Source organism: Fopius arisanus, unplaced genomic scaffold (assembly GCF_000806365.1).
Source record: "Fopius arisanus strain USDA-PBARC FA_bdor unplaced genomic scaffold, ASM80636v1 scaffold00050, whole genome shotgun sequence".
In the NCBI taxonomy this organism is placed as follows: domain Eukaryota; kingdom Metazoa; phylum Arthropoda; class Insecta; order Hymenoptera; family Braconidae; genus Fopius; species Fopius arisanus.
In genome coordinates, this window is record NW_011887789.1 from 46,007 (window position 1) to 67,194 (window position 21,188).

A 21,188-nucleotide genomic window follows, 5' to 3' on the forward strand; every position below is an offset into this window, starting at 1 on the left:
GGATTGGCTGGTGTCAGCTAGGTACAGTGAATGATGAATTTAATAAAAAGTAGAATGAAAAATAGGTAGGATTTTGTCGAACGGGGATAATGACCTGAGCTGAGGGCTGACGCTTGGCATGCGGTATGCGGTGTCCCAAGGGTGAGCAAAACTCGGTCAGATGAGTAAGATGGTGTAGTTTCAGTGCAAACTGCTCTACCAGCAATGTTTCTCAACTGTCGGGCATCCGACTGTGATGCTGTATGAATCTGACGGGATTCACGTAGCCATCTACGTAGCCATAGGCTCAGCCAGGCGATTTCACAGTCACACTCGAGGGGATTACCCGAAACTTGTAGACCACCTGGGGGACATTTTTCAATTACAAAAACCCTAAACAACCAGTCAGTCCGTATTTGTTTAAACTTCTTCTCTCTCTATTACTAATGCTTCCCTCTTTCAGTGCATCAAAAGCCCTGGAAATTCACCCAAAACTTGTTTATTTATTCGAATGCTAAATGCATAATGCAGATGAAATCCACTACTGGAGTTATTATTTGTTTTGTTCCCACAAAGTGTAAAGAGCAATGAGAATTCGCGATAACCAGATCAAGCAAATGAATTCAATTCTCATATGTGTATTGTTACAGAAATTATGTAAATTTCTCTACTCTAAGAAAATTATATGAAAATGAAGTTAAAAAAACCGTTAAAAATAAAATATTGTACAGTAGAAAGTAGAGAGTTGAAAAACTATCCTGGTTGTTAATTTTTTAATGACATTCACAGCATATGCGATAGTATTGAGACACTGTGGTCGAAAGACAAAAAAAACGACAAGTGAGAGATGAGAAGAAAAACTCACCAGCAACGAGATTCGTTCCCACTGTTTCCCACGATAAATTACCGTAGATAACTGATGGACTCAATTCATTAATGTGATTGTCCCGGAGATCGAGCGTCAATTGTGACATTCTCCTCGCTAGTGACAAGAAAATGTCTGACTGAAAGCGTCTGACATGAGTGCCCTTGATCCTAAGTACAAGCTCACCACCTTCAATAGTTGAGAATGCTTCAGGTGATATTGCCTCGAGCTCTTGACCCGTTATTGTGAGCTCTCTCAAGCGTCGAGTGAATGCATTGTGAATTTGATTCTTCAGGATGGGCTCAGTGACCTCTATCTCAACGGTACGTAGATGCAATTCACTCAGTAGAATACGTAGGTCAAGGTCTGCCTGTGGCCAAGTTTGGATTCTCAAGTGTTTCAGATAGCGTAACACACGGAGACTATTATTATTCACCCACTTAATTCGATTCAGTTTACGTAGAACAAGTTTTTCCAGACGTCGATAGCCCATGAAACTGTCTTTGCTTAACTCCTGGAAAGCCAATTGATGAGTTTTATTTTTTTTATTAGTAAAATAGTGCTCTTACTCAATGGAGGAACACTTGGGTAGACAATCAACTCAAGCAAATTCCCGGTGAAATTATTGATTCATGAAATTGGAAAGTTTCGACGGGTATTTAACTCTACGTTATGAGCGCTGTCTTGATAGTTTCGAGGGGTGAACTTTTCATTGGTTGTTACGTTAATCATTAGACATTTATCTGTATTTTGGATGTTATTTGCGTGGAGTAGTCTCTAATGCCATTGACTCATTGAGAGATAATTATTCGAGATTGAGGGAAATTTTATAATTTCGTTCTTGACACATGTTATCGGAGTTATTTGAATGATAATAGGAAGGTTGAGTGAACTCTCATCCCAGGAGTGTTCGGTCATGGAATAATTTTACGGGTGGATAAATATCGTCGTTTCGTTTGGTAATGGAAAAATCACCTCAATAAGATTTCCGGATAAATCCAACTCCCGGAGAAGAGTCAGCCTTACGTCCGGAACTTTGATCAAGGAATTGTTGACTAGCAGGAGAACTTTAAGTGACTCGAAGTACTGTACATTGAGCGTTGTCACAGCCTCTATATTATTGAACGATAGGTCGAGCACATTGAGATTCATCAGCGGAAGAACAGGAATTTTTCTAAATCCACAATTCGTCATGTAGAGATGCCTCAATGCCGGCAAATAGTGAAACAATTCCTTGAAATTAGCTTGGAAGTGATTAGCCGATAAGTTTAGACTCATTAATTTCGATAATGATACAAATGAATTATCCGGTAGTATCGTGAGTCGATTACTGGCGAGGTTGAGAGAGTTCAGCTGAGATGTGGGGAATGTTGTGGCATCGAGATGCTCTACGAAGTTTTTACCAAGATTGAGATCACGAAGTGTGTATCCAATCTCAAGAAATGCTGACGATGGTATTATGGTTATTCTGTTTCCACTTAGATCCAGTGATTCGACTCGAGTTCCCTCGAATATGTCACGGGGTAATGAGCGGATTTTATTATTTGACAGATTAAGGATTCGTAGATTTCTCAAATTACGAAATTGTCCGGTTGATAATTGGGATAAAATGTTGCCGCTCAAGTCCAATATTTGCAGGGATGGGGTAGCGTGAAAGGCTTGTTTTCTCAAAGTCTCCAGACGATTCTCTCGCAAATTCAATGTTTCCAGGTGCAGTAGGGCGAATGTACCTGGAATCAGGGAAACGAGAGTGTATAACGATCTGCCGGTAGTTATCGCAGTGAACCGGAAAATCAATTTATGAATGACCACTATAAGACTGTATAAAAAAGATTCGATAAAAAAATTACTTACCAGGATGTACAGTCGTCAAGTAGTTGCCCCGTAGGTCTAGACTTCTGAGATTTGGCAGGCCGTTATAAATATTTCCAGCCAATTGAGTGATATTGTTACAGGCAAGATCGAGACTTGTAAGATTTACCATCTCATATTCGTAAGTAATCGTAGAGATTGAATTAAACGATGCATTGAGGGAGAATTCGGAGCCCCCGGTGTCAACAATAGCATCCAATTCTAGTGCAGTAAGATCATTAAATTCGAGATGGAGAAATCTCAAACTGGACAATCCACGTAGTGCGCTTTTCTGCATCACCGATATTCTATTATACGCCAACGAGATGGTAACTAATTTTGAGCAATTCTCAATCACTCCGGAAGACAAGAGATGGATCCTGTTGCCAGTTAAATCGAGCGATCTCAATTCCGTGAGATTTTGAAATGTTCCCTCGGGTATTGCCTCAATAAAGTTGTATCCAAATTTAACATCGCGCAACTCCTGATGTACATCAGCTTGAAATATCTTATCCGGGAGATAATGTAATCTATTTGATTCCAGATTGACGTACCTCAATTGGCGAAATGTGTAAAAAGTGTCTGCATCAATGGCATGAAAATTATTATTATCGAGAACGAGCCACAGTAGATTCTTCAGGGTCGCCAATGCCGCCTTTGGCATAACATCAGTAGCAAAAGCAAAACTCATTTCCAGAATTTCGAGGCTCTCCTCGATCCCCATAAAAGCACGACTGTCTAATTCCGCCAAGTGATTGAATGACAGACTGAGCTCTTTCAGTCTGCTAGCCCCTTTGAATGTTCCTGACTTTAATTTAGCTATCACATTATTCCTCAGCAGCAGTATCTCAAGATTCTTAGCCCACTCAAAATCCCCAGGAAACACATGCGTTATCTTATTATAACCAAGATTAAGATGCTGAAGACTCCGGCAATTTCCAAGTGCTCCAACCGGCAGTGACACTAAATGATTATTCGACAGCGATAGTGCCCTCAAATGAGTCCCAAACGAGCCAAACCCATCACTCGTGATGTTATAAATATCGTTATTATTCAGGTACAGATAAGCTATTTTTCTTAACTTTGAAAGAGCACTTGGTACATGTAATAGGCCATTGTTCTCAAGATTCAAGTACTCGAGAATATTCTCCAGTCCCCGGAATGCCTCGTCATCAATATACGTGATGTTGTTCGATGACAAATGCATTCTCCGTGTCTCTACATACTGAAATGCACCAGCCGGTATCACTGACAGTTTATTACTCGATATATTCAGATCTTTTATGTGAAGCGTTGTATTTGACGACGTGAGAAATCTCACAGACTCAATGATATTGTCGGATACATCGAGTAATTCCAACACTGGACTCCTGAAATCCGGTAAATCGAGCACTCTCATTGAATTCCCGCGCAGATACAACCACGTCAGCACTGGTAAATCACCGACACTCAGTGGAAATGATGATAATAAATTGTTATTTAGGCTCATTGTCCGTATGTTGGGTGGGAGCGATGTCGATGGTACATCCTCAATGTCATTGCCATCCAAATTCAGCCAGACTAGATTCACAAAGTGGGACAACACACGGGGGATCTCCACGATGCTATTATCACCGAAGAAACCGTTCGTCAGTGTCTCCGACATGTGGCCCCAATCGCCATCCAGAGTTGTCAGGTGATTGCTGTTGGTTATGCGGTATGACAAAATCCATGCAAACAAGAAATATCAGGATGTACGTGGAGAGAGAAAGAGAGAAAGAGAGAGAGAGAGATGTCAATAAAAATACAACAGATACAAACTGCACGAATGTCCAACCAGACATACTAATGAAATTTGCATCGAGCCGTAATTCAAATCCTCTTTAATGTCGGTTGCATTACGTTCAACCCCTCTGTTACGGAATTTCGTCTCTATTCATGATGTGATTGGAATAAACAATGCGTATATCATTCGGCAATTTCTACTTTGCACGATAGATTTTTATTTGCGCATCTTGAAGGTTTTATTCATCTCATTCAATATTGATTATTCATCGGAAAATCGATTACACCCTGTCCCGCGTTTAATCATCGATTAGAAATGAAAAACCCTTTTTATTATAAACCCTGCAGATCGCTAATCCTCTCACACTGTAACCAATGAAGCAACAATAGTTTTTTTCAATCACGATAAACTCTATGATGGACAATTTACAAATAAATTTGCGGGTGTGTGCAATGGCACGATAAATGCTGAAAATGAAGAAGATCGTGGAACAAATACAATAGAATAGTGGGAATTGGTGGAGTTAGAGTGGGGAAACAACTAGAGTCCCCCATAACCGAGGGCATATATATCGAATTCTTTTTTAATTCGGGCGTTGGATGTCCGAAGCCCGTACCGAAAAAACGAATAATAAAAAATACCACGGGGAAAAATCCTCAAATGAACGGACCAACTGAACGAGTAGAAAAGTGAAATTGAGTATAGCAAAAATGTGGACTATCCATCACTCCCTCTCTCTCTGGATTCAATTCCTCGATTCAATTTTTCGATTTCTCTCTTTCTCCCTTCCATTCGTCATGAATATGTAAATATTGGGAAATGTTAGAGGGAAAATATGGGAATGGAAATTGTTGAAGTAAAAATAAGGAGTGCATGAAATTAATACTCGGGAATGACAGCTTGAATGGCAGCCTGAATGACAGCTTGAACGAGCTGATGGTCAAATCATTACGACTGGAAATTATTTAATGTTGATAATTGTGGGTGTCACTTACCTATGCATATTCAACCAAGTCAACTTCCTGAGAGGACTCAGTGCTTTGAAAGGTACCTCCTCCAGTGAATTGTAGCTGAGATCGAGGGAACGGAGACTACTGGCTACACCGCTGCAATACCAATGCAATATAAAATTGTCAATCGAAAAGAACTCGAGCGAACCATTGATGCAGAAATACGGTTGTCAAGATGAAAATAAACGGGATGAGTTTAAAATGAAATAACGGAATATTGACCATAACGAGATTTAATGAAAAAAAAAAAATAAATAGTTCAGCCATGAGAAAGGGAATGAAAGGATAAACATGGGGACAAATATGAGGAAGAAATCAGGTGAGTGCAGGGGAATGGTAGGACATGGAGAAAACGGAAACCAGAAATCGATAAAGACCATTTCCGTGGGGGTGGTGGGTGGTATGGGGCGAGGGGAGGTGGGACCAGCGATCAACCCTGCAACTGTGAATCGATGGAACTCGAGGAAGCTTTGGATTTTTTTGCTTGGGGGTTTATGGGCATGGGTTCAAAGGTTCAGTGGTTATAGTGTTAGAGAGAGATGGTGAAACGAGTAGTTGGATGGTGGACCAGTGCAAACACTCACACGAGAGACTTCTCACCGATGCTCGCAAGACGATTGCTCATGAGACCGAGAGCCTCAACCCCCGAGGAACTCACCAGTGCATCGTTCTCCAACACCTGAATTCCCGAGCTCACGATGTCCAGCTGGGCAACATAACTCACCGACACGTCTGGGGATAAATAAAAATACACTGGCTGAAATAATTTTACTTTAATCAACTGTCTTTTAGTTGTTAATGTTCATGTAGACGCAATTTTAATGTTCACATCCGGCGACGGTTGAGAATTGATGTTTTATGCAGAGAAAATGGAGTTCTTCCGGAGGAGCTGTTTTTTTTTTTAATCAGCGCGGTAATCAGGGCATTTAAGTTTTTTGTACACGAGAGTTTACCGTCTCCAGGGATTGATTGATTTGCAATTGCATTGAGGATGTACGTAAAACCGGAATTAATTGGTTCGCGGGGGAAAAATTGCATTAATTTATCATTACAGAATCACTGAATGTACGGCAATTGTAAATCGATTGTAGAGCAATTTAAACTTTTGAAATTTTCAATTTTCACGTGTTCCGTTTTATAGCGATATCGGAAAATGATATTTATTATTAATTATATGCACATGTATTCAAGCCAAAAATGAAATGTCACTTAAATTTCCAAATACTTCAATTAATCATATTCTATACATTTAAAATAATTCAAATATGGAATTCAAATATCAAATATTAATTTTTCTCCATAAATATATTATCTCCATGAACTCTAATCAATTCATTAAATAAACTATATATTGTTATCCTAAATTGAGTAAAGCGTGACTCCATAGTTGAAACTCGTTGTGTAGTAAATAATTTCCTTCCATAAGCTAAAAAAAAAAGTTTTTATTGGAGAATAGTCTATTCTCTCACCACTCACCTAGCAAATTGAAAAGCTCTGAACTACTGGATTAACTGACCTGCTTTCCCAACCCAGTGTCTTTCCTTTGATATGAAACTCCGGGTAGATTAACAATGAGCTAAATATCTAGTTTAATGGGGATTGATATCGTCGACTAAAAGGAGTTTTGCGGGATAGGATAGTAGATTTAGAGATAGGGTTATGAAGTGTACGAAGGGGGAAAGGTCACAACATAAGCGCATTGTGGTATACCCTCCCCTTAACCCCTTTTTCACCCCCTTTTTCATCCCTCTGGCCGACCTTCAGGTATGTGTTGCTTATTGTTTTCTATTGTACATCCGTACTAATGCCTTCTCACTCGCCGCATTCAGGAAATAATGGGTATAAATTGCGAGGTAAATGCAGTATTCAGACGGTTCCCTAGTTTTCTCTCTTCCCTTATTCTATATCTTTATCCCTTATCCTCTTTACTCAGGTCATGATTCCTATACGGTTTTAGAACAGTTGTGCCATGGAGTTATGAATTTAACAGCAGACGTAACACACACCGCTGCACCATGCCAGGAAAAATTATTACCCACAATATGGAAACGTGGATTAATGGCTATTTTAATTCTCGAAATTCAACGTCACTGTTACTCAAATTTTTTTACTTGCACGCTCGTACGTTTAGTACTATTAATTTTTCTCGTTATTTGTTTACATTTTACTTTTTGGTTTTATCAGCCAGCCCGATGTACACATTTATTCTTCAATATTTGGTGAGTTTGCGAAATTCTTTATTGGATGCGTTCTCCACTGTTGTTTCATTTTTTCTGTCATTTTTCATTTCGCTTAAAAATACTTGGACCTGTTTTTTTTTGGGGTAATCAAAAATCAAATTAGCTTCATTTATTTCTGGCTTCATGGGGACTAATAAAAAATTTTGATTTCGTATCGATTACCTCGGATGACCTCATTCATCATCTTCATATGACTCAGTAGAATTAATCAGGAATCGGATTATAGACCAAAAATGGAAAAGGACTGAGTAATGCCAACTTCTCTCCTCTCACAACATAATTTCTTCATCGAGTAAAGAGAACTAATTGAAAACGGCATCGCGGGAAAATGAATTTCCCACCTGAAATTGGAATGTCAGAATACCCTCCAAGCTGGATTTGAAAACCACCAGAAATGAAAAAGAATAGACGTGTTCATCAAATTGAGAAATGCCGTTCAACTTGTTTTTCACCTGAACTGTTTTGGCGGTCTGATTAATTGAACCCATCACAGTATCAACAAGTTAAATCGGTGAACTCCCTGAAAAGTGGTAATGCAAAGTTGCTGAAGTGCTCTGAAGAGAATTAATTTCTGAGGAGCACTTGATAATGAGTGGCAGTATATACACCAATATTACCAAAGGTTTGAGAAATGAGGTGTGTGGAGAGAGCAAGATGAAGAGAGATAGAAGAGAGATTGAAGAGAAATTGAAGAGAAATTGAAGAGTGAGACTAAAAGAACCATCCGAAATATCCCAGAACTCCCGCCTCAGTGGTAACACCCTATATTTAGTCAGTCTCACGCTTCAACGTCCTCTTTTCATGCATTTCCGTTATTCCCATCTCAACCCTGTGTACAACGTACGAGAATACCTCTCATTGCCCCGAGGTACAGTAACCCGGTGTGTCTTATACACCCAGGAAAATAACCCGCCGTGATGTAATATTTTTATTCATACTTTGGAAAACCAGAAAAAGGGGGGAAAAGCAAACGCACGGAGGAAAACCAAAAAAAAACGTATTTACAAGCCGAGAAATGAATTACACGTCCTTCCCTCTTTTTTTTTTCATTTCTCCTTTATTTTTTGGGGTTTTTTTTTTCGCTTTGAATAGCTGGCTTGGCTGACACGTACTCTATGTACATGCATATGTGATGTATAAAAACGCGAGAAAACTCGCTGGCAGAGATGGGTATACATACAATTTGAAAAGTGATACCCGGAGTCGCCTTTGACGTGGTTCTCTTCCAGATGCGCCTCTCTGCCACTCGATCATCAAACGGCCCCATAGGAACGATTTTTTTCCTTTTTTATTCACTAACAAAAATCTGGCACATACCGCAAGTGCTCGATTGTGTATCAAGTAGTACCTAAACTCGATTTTTTTTTTGTTCATTGTCTGTGTGGTTTTTTTTTTCACGCTACCAACAATGAACCGTGGTCTGCGTACCTCGCGAATAGTTTGGAAATTTTTTTTGTCGATTTTTTTATATCATCCACACTGTCGTCTATCTTTTTATTTATCACTTTTTTACAGTATTTTGGAAGTTTTTGGAGAAATTTTATTGGTATGGGCTTCAACGGCTTTGTTTGATGAAATGTCATGGAAAATCTCGCTCAACGAATTTTACGAATGCTCGATAAATATTTTGGTCACCATTTATTGACAATGGGAATGAGTGATGGACGTGGGTGACTGTTTTGAAAAAAAGATCGCGAATGACCGTTGAGAAATTACATGGAGTGCATGAGCCCCCAGGATTACATGAGCTTTGAGAGAATTGAGGGGAAAAAGATAGACTATGACGAGAGATAAATTGTGCATCGGGGGAAATAGGGGCGATATTTTTATACTGAGTGTTCCCGTAATGCCGTACAAGACGAAATTACATTTTCGTTATTCATACATCCGTTATTAAATTCGGGATGATGGGGTTAAATATGTGGGGAAATGATTCATACATCACTCTCAGTACAAAAAAATTCGATAAAAGAATCTACTGATAATTTATTATCTTCACGGGAAATCGCTAAATTTTCAATTGCACAATAATTTCCAATTTTATGAGTTGTCATTTAAAATTATAATTGCATAATCAAAAAATTAAAAAATAAAAGTCGTGGGGAATAATTCAAAAGGTTATTTCATCTGCGTTAAGGAATTGAGAAAGCAATTGTTTTGGAAATAACAAATAAATAAATAATAAAATAAATTTCCACATGGGGATGAATGTCAGGGGATGAATGTCAATATTTCTTCGTGTGGAGTAAATCTCATATTTATGAACTGGGGATAGAAAAAATGTCAGTGGGAGCTCCATGTCATCCTAAATTTGCGAATCATGAGTAATTCACAGTCACATACCTGGGAAACGTGCGAATGGTACACCAAGGCAACTGATGTCCATTTTCGTAAACTCCTCGTCATCCTGTATCCAGCATAGACACATCGTGTTGAAAGCACAGGGCACGTTGTAAGAGTCGAGTAGTCGTACGTGACATTGCAGTAGAATCAGTATGAGACAAAGTAACTTGCTCTTCTCCATCTACGAATGTCAACGTAAGAGAATTGAAGAGTTGCATTTCACCAAAATTCACCAAGTGTGTATTTCACTCGCTCTTCATTCGAAAAAAGAAAAAAAAAATCAAACGGAGAAAAAAAAAACTCCTGAATAATATACAACGGGAAAAAAAAATGTTCTCACTATTTTTTACCAGCGAATTCTCGCTTTTTTTATCGTGTCACAATATTTTCGCATTGGAAATTCAAAATTATGTGGAGAAATAAAACAACTGGAAATTCCCGCCCCCCGGGAAATGAACAGCAAATCAGAAACCCGATTTGGATAAAAAAAAATTATGAAATTTCTGATTTCAGTGGAAATTCGAGGTAATTTACCACCGAATGGTCATATTGAATTGTTAATTTTAATAAATTCAGGGATTTTCATCTTCATTTTCATTAAAATTCCGAGCTTTTCAGTGATATCTGATCCAACCATTTTCAACCCCCAAACCACATCCACCACCACTGATAATTAATATTTAAGTTGCAAATAAAATTTTTTTTCTAACACAGCATATAAAAATATTCACGTGATAAAAAACGATAAATTAAAAAACAACACATGCACCTCACAAGAAAACACGAGGATGAGAGTGAAGTTAGTGGCGGGGGAAGAGGGGGAGGGGGCTGAGTTAACTCAGCAAAAACGTAAACAAAACTTTGGTTTATCTTATAAAGTGCAGGTAAAAAAGTCTCTCTAAAAGTCATCCTCCGGTCAACCCATCGGGTACCGACAGCACCGCAAAACTTCTATCTCATTTTATTCTCTCCATATATATTTTTTTTTTTCACTCCTATCTCCCCGTTCTCCACTCTTCGCGTGTTTCCAAGAGTTTACGCAAACTTTTGGTGAGAAAAGAAATTAAATCATTTTTTTTCTCCACTCCCATCCTGCTCTCTATTTTCATGAGGAAGCTAAAACTTCATTCGCGACAAGTGTATCTCATTTGCAACGTCCAACTTTTACCAACCGATTGAAACTAAATTCGATTTTTTATGCCTCTTGAAAACTACTATTTTTCAATTCTCCCCCCGCCTGAGCTCCTCCTCACCCTCGATAGAAGAATGAGTAGGGGTAAAAACCTAGGAGAATTGGGAAAGTTTAACCACAACTTTTTGCTTTTTATTTTCAAACCGCACAGTGAAAAGTGAATCAATTGGAACGAACCTCAATTCGTCCCAAAATGAAATTCCTCGTGTTTACACATTTGCCAGTTATCGGTTGAATTTCACCGTAGTGACACCACACGAGGATAAAAAAATAGGATCATCCATAATATCCACCCGTATCCACCAATAAATTCACTAAAACCGTGTGCACCTCGTTTTTTTTTTTATCAAAATTTCGCCAGATATTTAAAGTATTCCTCCATTAATCTGCAACGAAAAAAAAATAAGCGGAAGAGGTCGAAGGAGGTGATTGAGAAAATGAGAGAAATATGAAAAGGGTGAATATACAGAGCGTGATAATTGTGTTAAAAAATGCGGTTGGCGCGTTTTGATGCGGTGCGGATGGCGCGTTGGCCGCCGGCCGGTTTGATTTTCCGGCGGGACCTCATGGGCAATATATTTTTTCCTGTCACCATGGAGCAATACTCCACCAGAGTCTTTACTGAGAACAGTTACAAGAGATAAATTCAACAGTAGACTGCGTTGTGGGAAGAGAGTGATGAGATTGACGCGTGGATGAATACCAGAAGACGATGGACGCGGTACAAGGAACACGCGGACCGACTGACGAGCGTTAGTGGATACTCGTGGAAAGCTGAATGTGCATGGCAATGGCAATGTCACGAGAGGGGATGGAAAAAGTCGGAGGGGTGGTGGGGGCTCTTGGTAGGGATGGTGAAACGGCTGGAGAAGCACTGGATATACAGTCAGCCAGACAGGGATAAAAGGGTGAGGTGAAAAGAGAACGACAGAGCGACGAACCGACGGAGAGGGTGGAGGTAGATGGGGTGGACTGGTGGGGTGTTTCGGGGTAGTGGAGAGAGAGCAGTCGTCGTCGGCGTCGTCGTCGACGTTAAATCGGCGGGAGTGGCTAAAGGGGAGTGGAAGGGGGGAGCCCCTGGGGGGAGGAAGAGGGTTTTTGCCAAAAGAGAGGGTTAACAAGGGGTGGGTAGGATCGAATGTGGCGCAGGTGCCACCAGTAAGCGCAATGAACGCAAGCGCAATCCCCACGCGGATTGTGTTATGGATCGCCACAAAATTGGGATAGGATTTATCGAAAGGGTTGAACTAGTGCGTTACGAAGAACGCGCGTCCTGTGCTGGGTTAAAGTGCAACATTGGGGTTTGAGGGGGTGAGGGGGAGTGGGAGGGTAGAAAAGGGTGGAAGGGGGTGAAGAATTTTTGAGAGAAAAATTGTGATGGTAAAGGGGTGGCGAAGGGGACCTTGAGTCAACCGAAGACTTTTGGGATGAAGGAGGGTCTCGCTGCTTAGGGGGTGCACCGATGTCCACAATTAAATTTTCATCTCTTTCTTTCAATTATCGTTATTTCTCCCACCACCAGCTTAAGTACGAAAGCGGTGATATTCCCCTGGAATAAAAGGGGGAAACATGTGCGGGGATCGATCAAATCTTAGCCGCAATCAATCAAACCAATGGGGATAAGGGGAATTAGTTTCGGATCGCTCATACGAGTGATTGGTTATCCCGCTTTTACTCCCCCCCCCCCGTGGTCCTCTGTTCAAAATCCTCCTCGTTGGCCGATCTCCACCACCTCCACTACCTATGGAACTGTCCATTCACCAAATAGCTTTTCCACGATCCCATGCACACAACGATAAACGAGAATTTCTCTCGAGATTATACGAGCCGGAAAATTGGAGATTGTTAGAACCGATTGATGATTGTCTGAGGTCAAGACGATGAATTATCTTTTTTTCATTATTTTTTTTTTTCTATGTTTCTGTCATTTGTCGGTTCATCTCTTTCGGTTTATACTAGGAATCGAGGTGGAGGCTGCACAGGATACCGGATGTTTAATTCAAGAAAAGTTTCATCCATTATGGATTTTCAGGGATTGGAGAAAAAATTATTTCTGGACAATAAATATACGGAGAACTACCAATCGCTTAAAATGGATGTTCTAATGCCGATTGTTGTCTCGTCTCCAACGACTTCATCTACTGCCAGACGGGGATTTAATTGACGGAAATCGTTTTTTTTTTTCGGTCAGTCCAGCAAGAGCTGCAATGGGTGAAGTTTTCCGTCGACTCTATCTAGAGAAATCAGACAAATCGATTTATCTATGATAATATCGGGTATTTGTTTGAATTCAATCAATTCAGTCATTGAATTCAGAGAATTACGGATTTTTGCACGTATTTTTTGGTATTGGAGTCGTAATTCATGTTTCCCTGTGCTTCACTTAGTATCTAAAATGGTTTTTTCACCTGTTGAGATCGTAAATGCAATGATCTCACGTACCAAGTGCTGGCGTTCGGAAAACGACCGGAAGTCTCGTGGAACATTCAGCCATGGCTCGAGTTTAAAAGCAATTCGTTTTTTTGACGTTTTTCCCGGCAAATAAATGGAGGGACGATAGGAAAAAAGGCCTTGGGCATTTTTTTCTCAAATTGGTGTACGAATGAAGGAATTGTTGCCGATTTTTTATTTCATGTACAACAATTTGAAAAATCGGTAATACAATTAACAATGTTGAAGGGTATATAACGACGTTGGGCTTACGTTTTCTAGTATTCCGGATATCCTGCAAATTTTGAAGTGCAATTCAATAAAAACTTCGGAATAATTGAAAAGTTCGGGTTTAGTTGACTCCGTGCGGAAAGGAGTTTTTCTCGCACAGCGTTTGATTAACAAAACTTTTACGCAAACTAGACTACAACGGTTTATAGTGCTGAGAAATAAATTCAATTCTCAAAGGATCCTAGGGTACCTGGCGGTGAAGTTTTCAAATTCCTCTCATGAGCTATTTCTCAGCTCCTAGTCAATTTTCCTAGTTCGCTGAGAGGCCTCAACATCATAATTACCCGTTCATATAATTTCATTGCTTGATTCAAATCCCCCCTAGTATTTTTTTATTCCATGAATCATCAAGTCATTTTCAAAATAAAAAAAAATCATTCACAATTAAGTGCTCGGAAATTCTCAATTTCACTCAATCAATTTCTCTATCATCTCTCCGATGAGAAATAAAAATTGTGATGTATTAAAAAATGGAGATACTCTTTAAAATATACTTCATCGACTGTACTCGTTCGAGAATATGAGAAGTGAAAAAAAGCAACATTTATGGCGGTAAAAAAACGAGTCAACCTGACGGGCACTTGAATACCCTATTAACTATTCTTTCACGAGTTAAATATCATCAAAGAAATTATAACCACTAATTATTCCCCAAGCCACTAATTAAGACAGTCAAATTACTCATGAAAACTTGAATGGATTTTAAACGCTCCCCCAGTTTTACACCGAGTCGACAAGATTTGAGTTTTTTCAGTCGAGCAAAAGGTGCGTTTTGAAAATGGCAATGAGAGACTGTTCAATTTTTTTTTTTCAATCTCTTTTCAAAATAAAAAAGCCACATGTCACCGATTACTCATTGAAATTTCATTTCTTTCAAACAAGTAAAGGTACAATTTAGCTCCAAAATTTGTTGTTCACGACTATTAATTAATTTAATTATTCTCCTAGTTTAAAAGCAATTTTGTTTTTTTTTTAATAAACTAGATTTTTTCTCAGCGTAGGGATGAGGAAATGAAAGAAAAATACAGACAAAAAATGAAATATGAAATGTGATATGTTTAATCATGTTATAAACCCCACAAATGCTCATTCACTTGTTCCTCGTCATTAGAGTAGAACGACTGGGGGTTTTACGGTCGTCTTGTAAGTATCACGATTTACGACTTCGCAATAAAGCAGTTTTCTGTGAAATTGCTGTGGGACATCGTTATTACCAAGGAACGCCTCGGTGGTCGAATAAACTTTGTTTTTCCACTGCAACGCAGAGTTTCGTCTTCATTCCATGGAGCTAGTGCTAGCTCATGCTCCTTTTGCCCATCCTCACACCAACCAACCAATCTCTCATAGCGAAACTCGTCGCCAACCCTTTAACCAGCAAAACGATGGCCTCTTTAAAACTCCGTTACTCTCAATTAACTCGAAAAAAAAAGCGAAATTTGAAAATTCCTATCTAGCCTCAAAGCGATTAAAACATTTATGCGATAGTTTGGCCTGAGAGATGAAGACCGGAAAAAATATAAGCCTGAGGTCATACCCGCGGTGGTATTTTTTTTAGGTAAAGAATCTCATCTGTCTGATGCTTTTAAAAGTATATCAGGGGTTTTAATTAATCTCCGGGGAAAAGCATGAATTCCTCAAGAAATCCAAAATAATTAATGCACAAAGCTATTTTTTTTATCACAGGTGTTATTGCTTGACAAGTCTAATTATTATGTATCATTACGTTAATTATTTTCTTCTTCAGAAAACAGTCGCTGGTCTATCGATTATTTTCTCGTTCTTGTATAATTAATTATTCTCATTCGATAAATATAATGAATTGGCAAAATGCATTTCCACTCGCCGATTCTCGATGTTCGATACAAATGGAGCCAAATTTCATTATGGAGAATAACCGGATTTGGTTCTATAATAGTTAACGTCACTGGATAATTATTGCAGTGATGAAGTGATGAAGTAAATAACGCAAGTACCTGAATGCTGATTTTTTATTCATTTTTTTTGTGTGCTCATGCAACATGCGAGTGTTATCTTTGATGAGATCGAGGCGTTAAGATTCCTCTGGACATGAGTCTCCATCGGCCAAGCAGCAAAGCGGATTGAATTGCAAGCGAATGATTAAAAAGCTGTGAAGTGGATCGATGGAATGAATGAAAAAAATAATGAGAGCAATCTGTTTGACGATTTAACTCGATTGCTCTCCGTGAAAAGGGCCTCATTAAATAGTTAATGAGAGTTTTTCATAAACTATTTGCCGTACAAATTATTTAATTAGTCAGTCATACAGAATATTAATTCATCGAATTGTTTATTTTTTGGGTGAAGCTGAATCAACATTTTTTATTATTTTTTTTAATGATTGGAAGAAAAAAATAAATGGAAAAACTTCGGCGTTAGGAAGTCCCCAAATAATTTATTCCCGTCGAATTCGAAATGTCAGAGAAAATATAAATAATTGATTAACGCCGATCTTTCGGAGGAGAAAAATGTCCATTGGTATTCAGAAAATTGCAGAAAGGAAAAAGAACGGTTCAACGAGTGACACACGTCATCGATATATCATCTGTCATCCACAGGAGTAGAAGAAGTCATTATTATTTAGCAGAATCAATTTTTCATAGGCTCTGAAAGGCTGCATCAATTACATACATTTGTGGGATAACAAAAAATATCTAAACCGGTATAGATTTTATTACTGGAATAATAATATACAGTTTACAGGTTATATTGATGAATAAAGATAAAGAGCCTCGAGTGCAATGATGTCCCTATTAGATCAACTCGTGTGTGACAGGAATTAAAAATTATCCCAATCGATTTATTCGAATCCACTTAATTTTTACCCTATATCTGCGATTTTTTAAATAATGATAATGTAATTTCGCGAAGATTTCATTGCTCATATTTTCTTAATACCTTTTCATCTTTTCACCTTTTCAATGAGTATAAATAAATGATCGTGATTATATTTTCTCTGCTGGAAAAAAGGGAAAATTTCCGTGAATGATAAATCCGTCATTCACGTCTTGCTCTAGAATGATGTAAAAAAATAATCAAGCGAAACATGCAATAATTTCATCAAGATCAACCGAATTGATCATCAGTGCTCCCAATAAACCTCTCAACTGACTAAACATGGATAGCTGGAGGTGGCCACACGCACCATAAGATAATCACCCACCACGACCTGTTGGTGCCTATCAAAAAGTGAAAGGTACCCTTCCCCTGAAAAAAGAGGATAATTCCCCCACAGGTACGATGTGTTGGTCTTTCTTCATCTTATCCCAAAGCACGTTATGCAACTCAACAGAGACATCATCAGCTGTTCACCAATGAAGTTAAACCGTCCAACCGTCGACAAACCGATCACTAACGTGAATTTCTCATTGGACACAACATCGGTGATATTGTTTCACAAACAAGTGCGAGGAGAAATATCAACGGCGGAGAAAATTCCCGTGTGAAACCAAATGGGTATACGACAGAGGCAAATAATAGCCATGCATGTGTATTCACTTTGATGAATCGAGTGACTTGGTTTGTTTTGACAGTGTTACAGCATTGGAAACAGGAATATATATTGTTCACATGTTGGTGACTGAGTGGAACACATTTTCAAAGGGATTTCCACGGAATTTCCATGCCTCCGTGTGGAGTAAAAACAGTGAAAATAAAACGGACCAGTTCTTTCCACAAGACGAGAAACGAGGGTGCCGTAGTTTTTTCAGTGTGAAATGTACCTTTTCAAGTGAAAAGGACATAAAAAACGGAGAAACTTCAAAGTGATTTCTTTTCGATTCTTCAGCTTTTTTTTTTTTACATCTCCCTTTTCCTTCCAGGGCTCTTCCCTTACCCAACATTTCCCTGTTTACCAACTCCTATTTGTCTCTCCCGCTTGATTCGTTGGCATTTTCGTTGAGAGTGTTTGCTAACGTCTCGAATTGCCCAGTTCGAATACCTTAAATTTCAAAACCCCTCAACTCGTTCATCTCCACCTTTGTCTTTTCCTTTTTCTGTCATCGATATACTGAGTTTTCATTAATGATACAAGTTTAATTGACTGGAGCAACTGGCAAGCGAGGGCTCTCACAACTTTTAACTCAAGTTCTTGTGTTTATGGATTACTCTGAGCTGCGGTAAAAAGGATAAGTGAGTGGGATAGATCATTTTAAGTTGAAAATCTTGTGTTTTATTTTTCGGTTATATTTACGATGGCAAATTACACCATTCGACCCGAGTGCATGAGCTCCATGGAGGAAGAGTGTCTTATAGAGAAACGCAGGAGTACTGTACTCAAGGAGTGCTCGGATTTACTCAAACTTGAGGGATCGTCTAGGTACGGACGGGATGCTTTTAGGAAGCTCTTTCAAGATGAGGTAATTCGTTATTTATCCTCTTTACCACCTTCTCCATCATCTCAGCAATGTCTATTCACTTTTAAACAATCTCCATTAAACTGAATTAATGCATGTAGACAGCCATGAATATTTCAGCGATGAGAGAAAAATATAGTCATTAGAAGTTCACATCTTAATTTAAAACTTTGGATTCATTTTTATGCACATTACCTCATGCTCACAATTTTTTATTAAATACTCTGATTATCTAATAAATTCCGATCATTTTTTTCGTGTCACAATTCCAGCGAAATTTCATGACATCTTAATGTGCATTTCCATTTTCTTGGAAATGAATATCAAAATTCAGGTCAAGACGTTTTTGGGTTTTGAGTGCAGTGACATTTAATGTGATTTGAAGAGACGAAAGTCGTGAAATTTCTTCAGACTTTGTGAAAAATTCCATTCCGTTGGAGATTGAAATACATTGAGGAATCTGTCTCTCCGCTACTTAAAATTCTCGAATTTAAATGAACGTCCAGTCAAACCTGAATGTTAATTTTTTTTAACAATGTGGTGTGACTCGAAAACCCTATTCGATGACGCCTCATAATTTTTGTACTTCCCCAGTAAATTTTCCAATTGAATCGCCGTTATCTCATAATTTTTCCTGTTTTTTATAAATTCCTGGAAAGTCCTGGCTGAGATCAACGTCAAAAACGATAACCAAACAATCGTCAGAAAAATTCCTAACGCCCCAGTGAAAAAAAAATATAGTAAACAGATCGCCTTCCCCCGAAAATGAAAAAAAAGATTTGAAGAGACTTCCCTACAGTTACCCCACTCTTCCCCAAAAAAACATTCACTTTAACCGACAAGTACTTGATGTGGGGTTGGTGGGTGAATTTCACCCTACGCCGAAGCCCCAAACTTTGGCGTTTAGACTCCCACAAATTGGCAATAAAGAAAGAAAATGCGATAGAGAGAAAGAGGGAGAGAGAGTTGGTGGTAAAGAGGCACAAGATGGGAAGAGAAGGTAGAAGGATTTTGGAGTATGAGACAAGTATAGGTAAAGGGAGTAAGATAGAAGTAGTGAAGAGCATTGGAGGTCTTAGATAACGAAGGCAAGTTGGTTTAGAGTTAAGTGGTAAAGGAGTGGAAGAGCAATTGGCGAGCTGTACAACCTCCACCCCCCTTTATCCATCCCCATGCCATCCCTTCAGGTACTAGTCCCGCGGGCTTTACTCGTTAAATAATAATCGATGAATCGTGATCTCCCGACTGTGTTGGTTGCCTTCATACACGTATATCGGGAGTTGGCTTTTGCGGAGGTTAAAGCGATAGGTACACCAACGAGTTCTTGAGTTTCGGCGAGTCACTGGTACTAGCATGTGTACGTGATTGGGTATGAGAATCGCTCTGGGGCGATCTATTCAGGGGTCCTGTTTGATCAAGGTACTCAATTGCCTCAGGCATTGAGACCTTGACGCCTCAAGCGTTTACTGTGTACGCTTTACCGCGCATTCAAGAGATCGGGAATTAAATGCTCACATCTCTCGCAGGTAAAATATATCATATGCTAATCATTGTGGCATGTGTGGCATTTTTGCGGGAAAATATATTTTATGTGGGTGGATGAAAAAAATATATTTTTTTATACCGCGAATTATTATTTTCATGGATTATTGGGAGCATTTTTGAAAATTATTATTCATTTCTCACTGCAGCTCTCCGGATTTTCTAGGATCTGTCATCTGTGTCAATAGGATGTTAGTCTTAAGCCAGCAATAATTGGGATTGGAAATGAAATCCTTATTTACACTCGTGACGAATAATCTAATAAATGGGATACGTAGACTAAAGTGAAACCAGGATAATCGAATGATAATTGGACTGCCTCGGAGTAAATGTAATTGCAGTATTCACTCGAGTTTTCGTTTGGAGAACAAGATCGATTGGTTTGAGTGGTGGATAAAGCGACAGGTGATTGTGCACGGTTTGGAAACTGCAGAGTCGAGATTACTTGTGTGTTGGAAAGAAGAAGGATTATACCACTTTGAGAAAGGGCGAAGAACCGAGCAGAGATTGGCTTGCCGGACATGGCCATGGCATTGACCCGTTTCTCCATTGATTGTGTAAATACGTGTTGTAGTATGTGGATTAAAGAGCCATTGCCGATATCCTCCACGGTGATAAATATTCAATAAAAATTATGGAACACCTAATCCTGAAGCGAGAGCAAGAGAAATAAATCTGAAATTTTCTGAAAATTATCAGATAATTTTCGGCTCACTGAAAAAAAAAGAAAATGTTACGTCATTTTTCTGGCAACTGTAAAACCTAAGAGGAATTTTACGAATCGTTATTTTCAAGAGTTTTTACGTAACATTTCGTGAATTATTACGAAATCGTTGTTATTGACGAATTTCTTGCATTTGCATTTTTATATTTTTTCGGAGAATGGCAATGAGCAATCACACTCTATCAGTCGACGAATTGAATCCTCAATTTATTTATTGATCTACGTTTAAACATGGAAGAATGTTAATAATTAAGAATTAATCGACTCCCTTATGCTTTCCAGCCATACCGGATCCGTTTCCTGATCCACCAAATAATATTCATGATCCACAATCAAATATTATTTTCCAAATATTCTTAACAATTCAAATGTAACGACAGCAAAACGTTAACCTCGACGAATATTTCAAATAAAGAGTCTACAATGGAAATGAAGATGATCCAGTATTCCATAGAATTTTATTAAAATTCAAGTTGTCGGGGGGGTGGGGGGGGCATGAATGAAATTTTATACCTTGAATTATTTAATTCACTCTCGTATTTCTCGAGGAAACTGTAGCTCCATAAGATATACATAAGTGTAT

At 38.7% G+C, this 21,188-nt stretch overlaps 1 protein-coding gene across 1 annotated transcript; it reads right to left on the reverse strand.

Moving 5' to 3' along the window:
* Positions 1 to 3: 3 nt before the first annotated feature.
* On the reverse strand, positions 4 to 11,505 carry LOC105267750 (chaoptin-like). The gene is made up of 8 exons (XM_011306815.1): positions 11,423 to 11,505; positions 10,054 to 10,234; positions 6,055 to 6,202; positions 5,456 to 5,566; positions 2,699 to 4,377; positions 1,820 to 2,574; positions 845 to 1,358; positions 4 to 343 (listed from the first exon to the last, which is right to left on the reverse strand). The coding sequence occupies exons 2-8, from the start codon at positions 10,232 to 10,234 to the stop codon at positions 18 to 20; spliced, it is 3,714 nt and encodes a 1,237-aa protein (XP_011305117.1). The 5' UTR covers positions 11,423 to 11,505; the 3' UTR covers positions 4 to 17.
* Between the last annotated feature and the right edge of the window lie 9,683 nt (positions 11,506 to 21,188).

What these genes read in the sequence shown, in the direction of transcription:
- LOC105267750 (XM_011306815.1), bottom strand. Translation starts at nt 10,234, where the DNA reads ATGGAGAAGAGCAAGTTACTTTGTCTCATACTGATTCTACTGCAATGT. An exon ending in ATCGGTGAGAAGTCTCTCGT is followed by an intron (nt 5,567 to 6,054) that starts GTGAGTGTTTGC and finishes TTGGTATTGCAG; the next exon opens with CGGTGTAGCCAGTAGTCTCC. An exon ending in GGGAACGAATCTCGTTGCTG is followed by an intron (nt 344 to 844) that starts GTGAGTTTTTCT and finishes AATGTCCCCCAG; the next exon opens with GTGGTCTACAAGTTTCGGGT.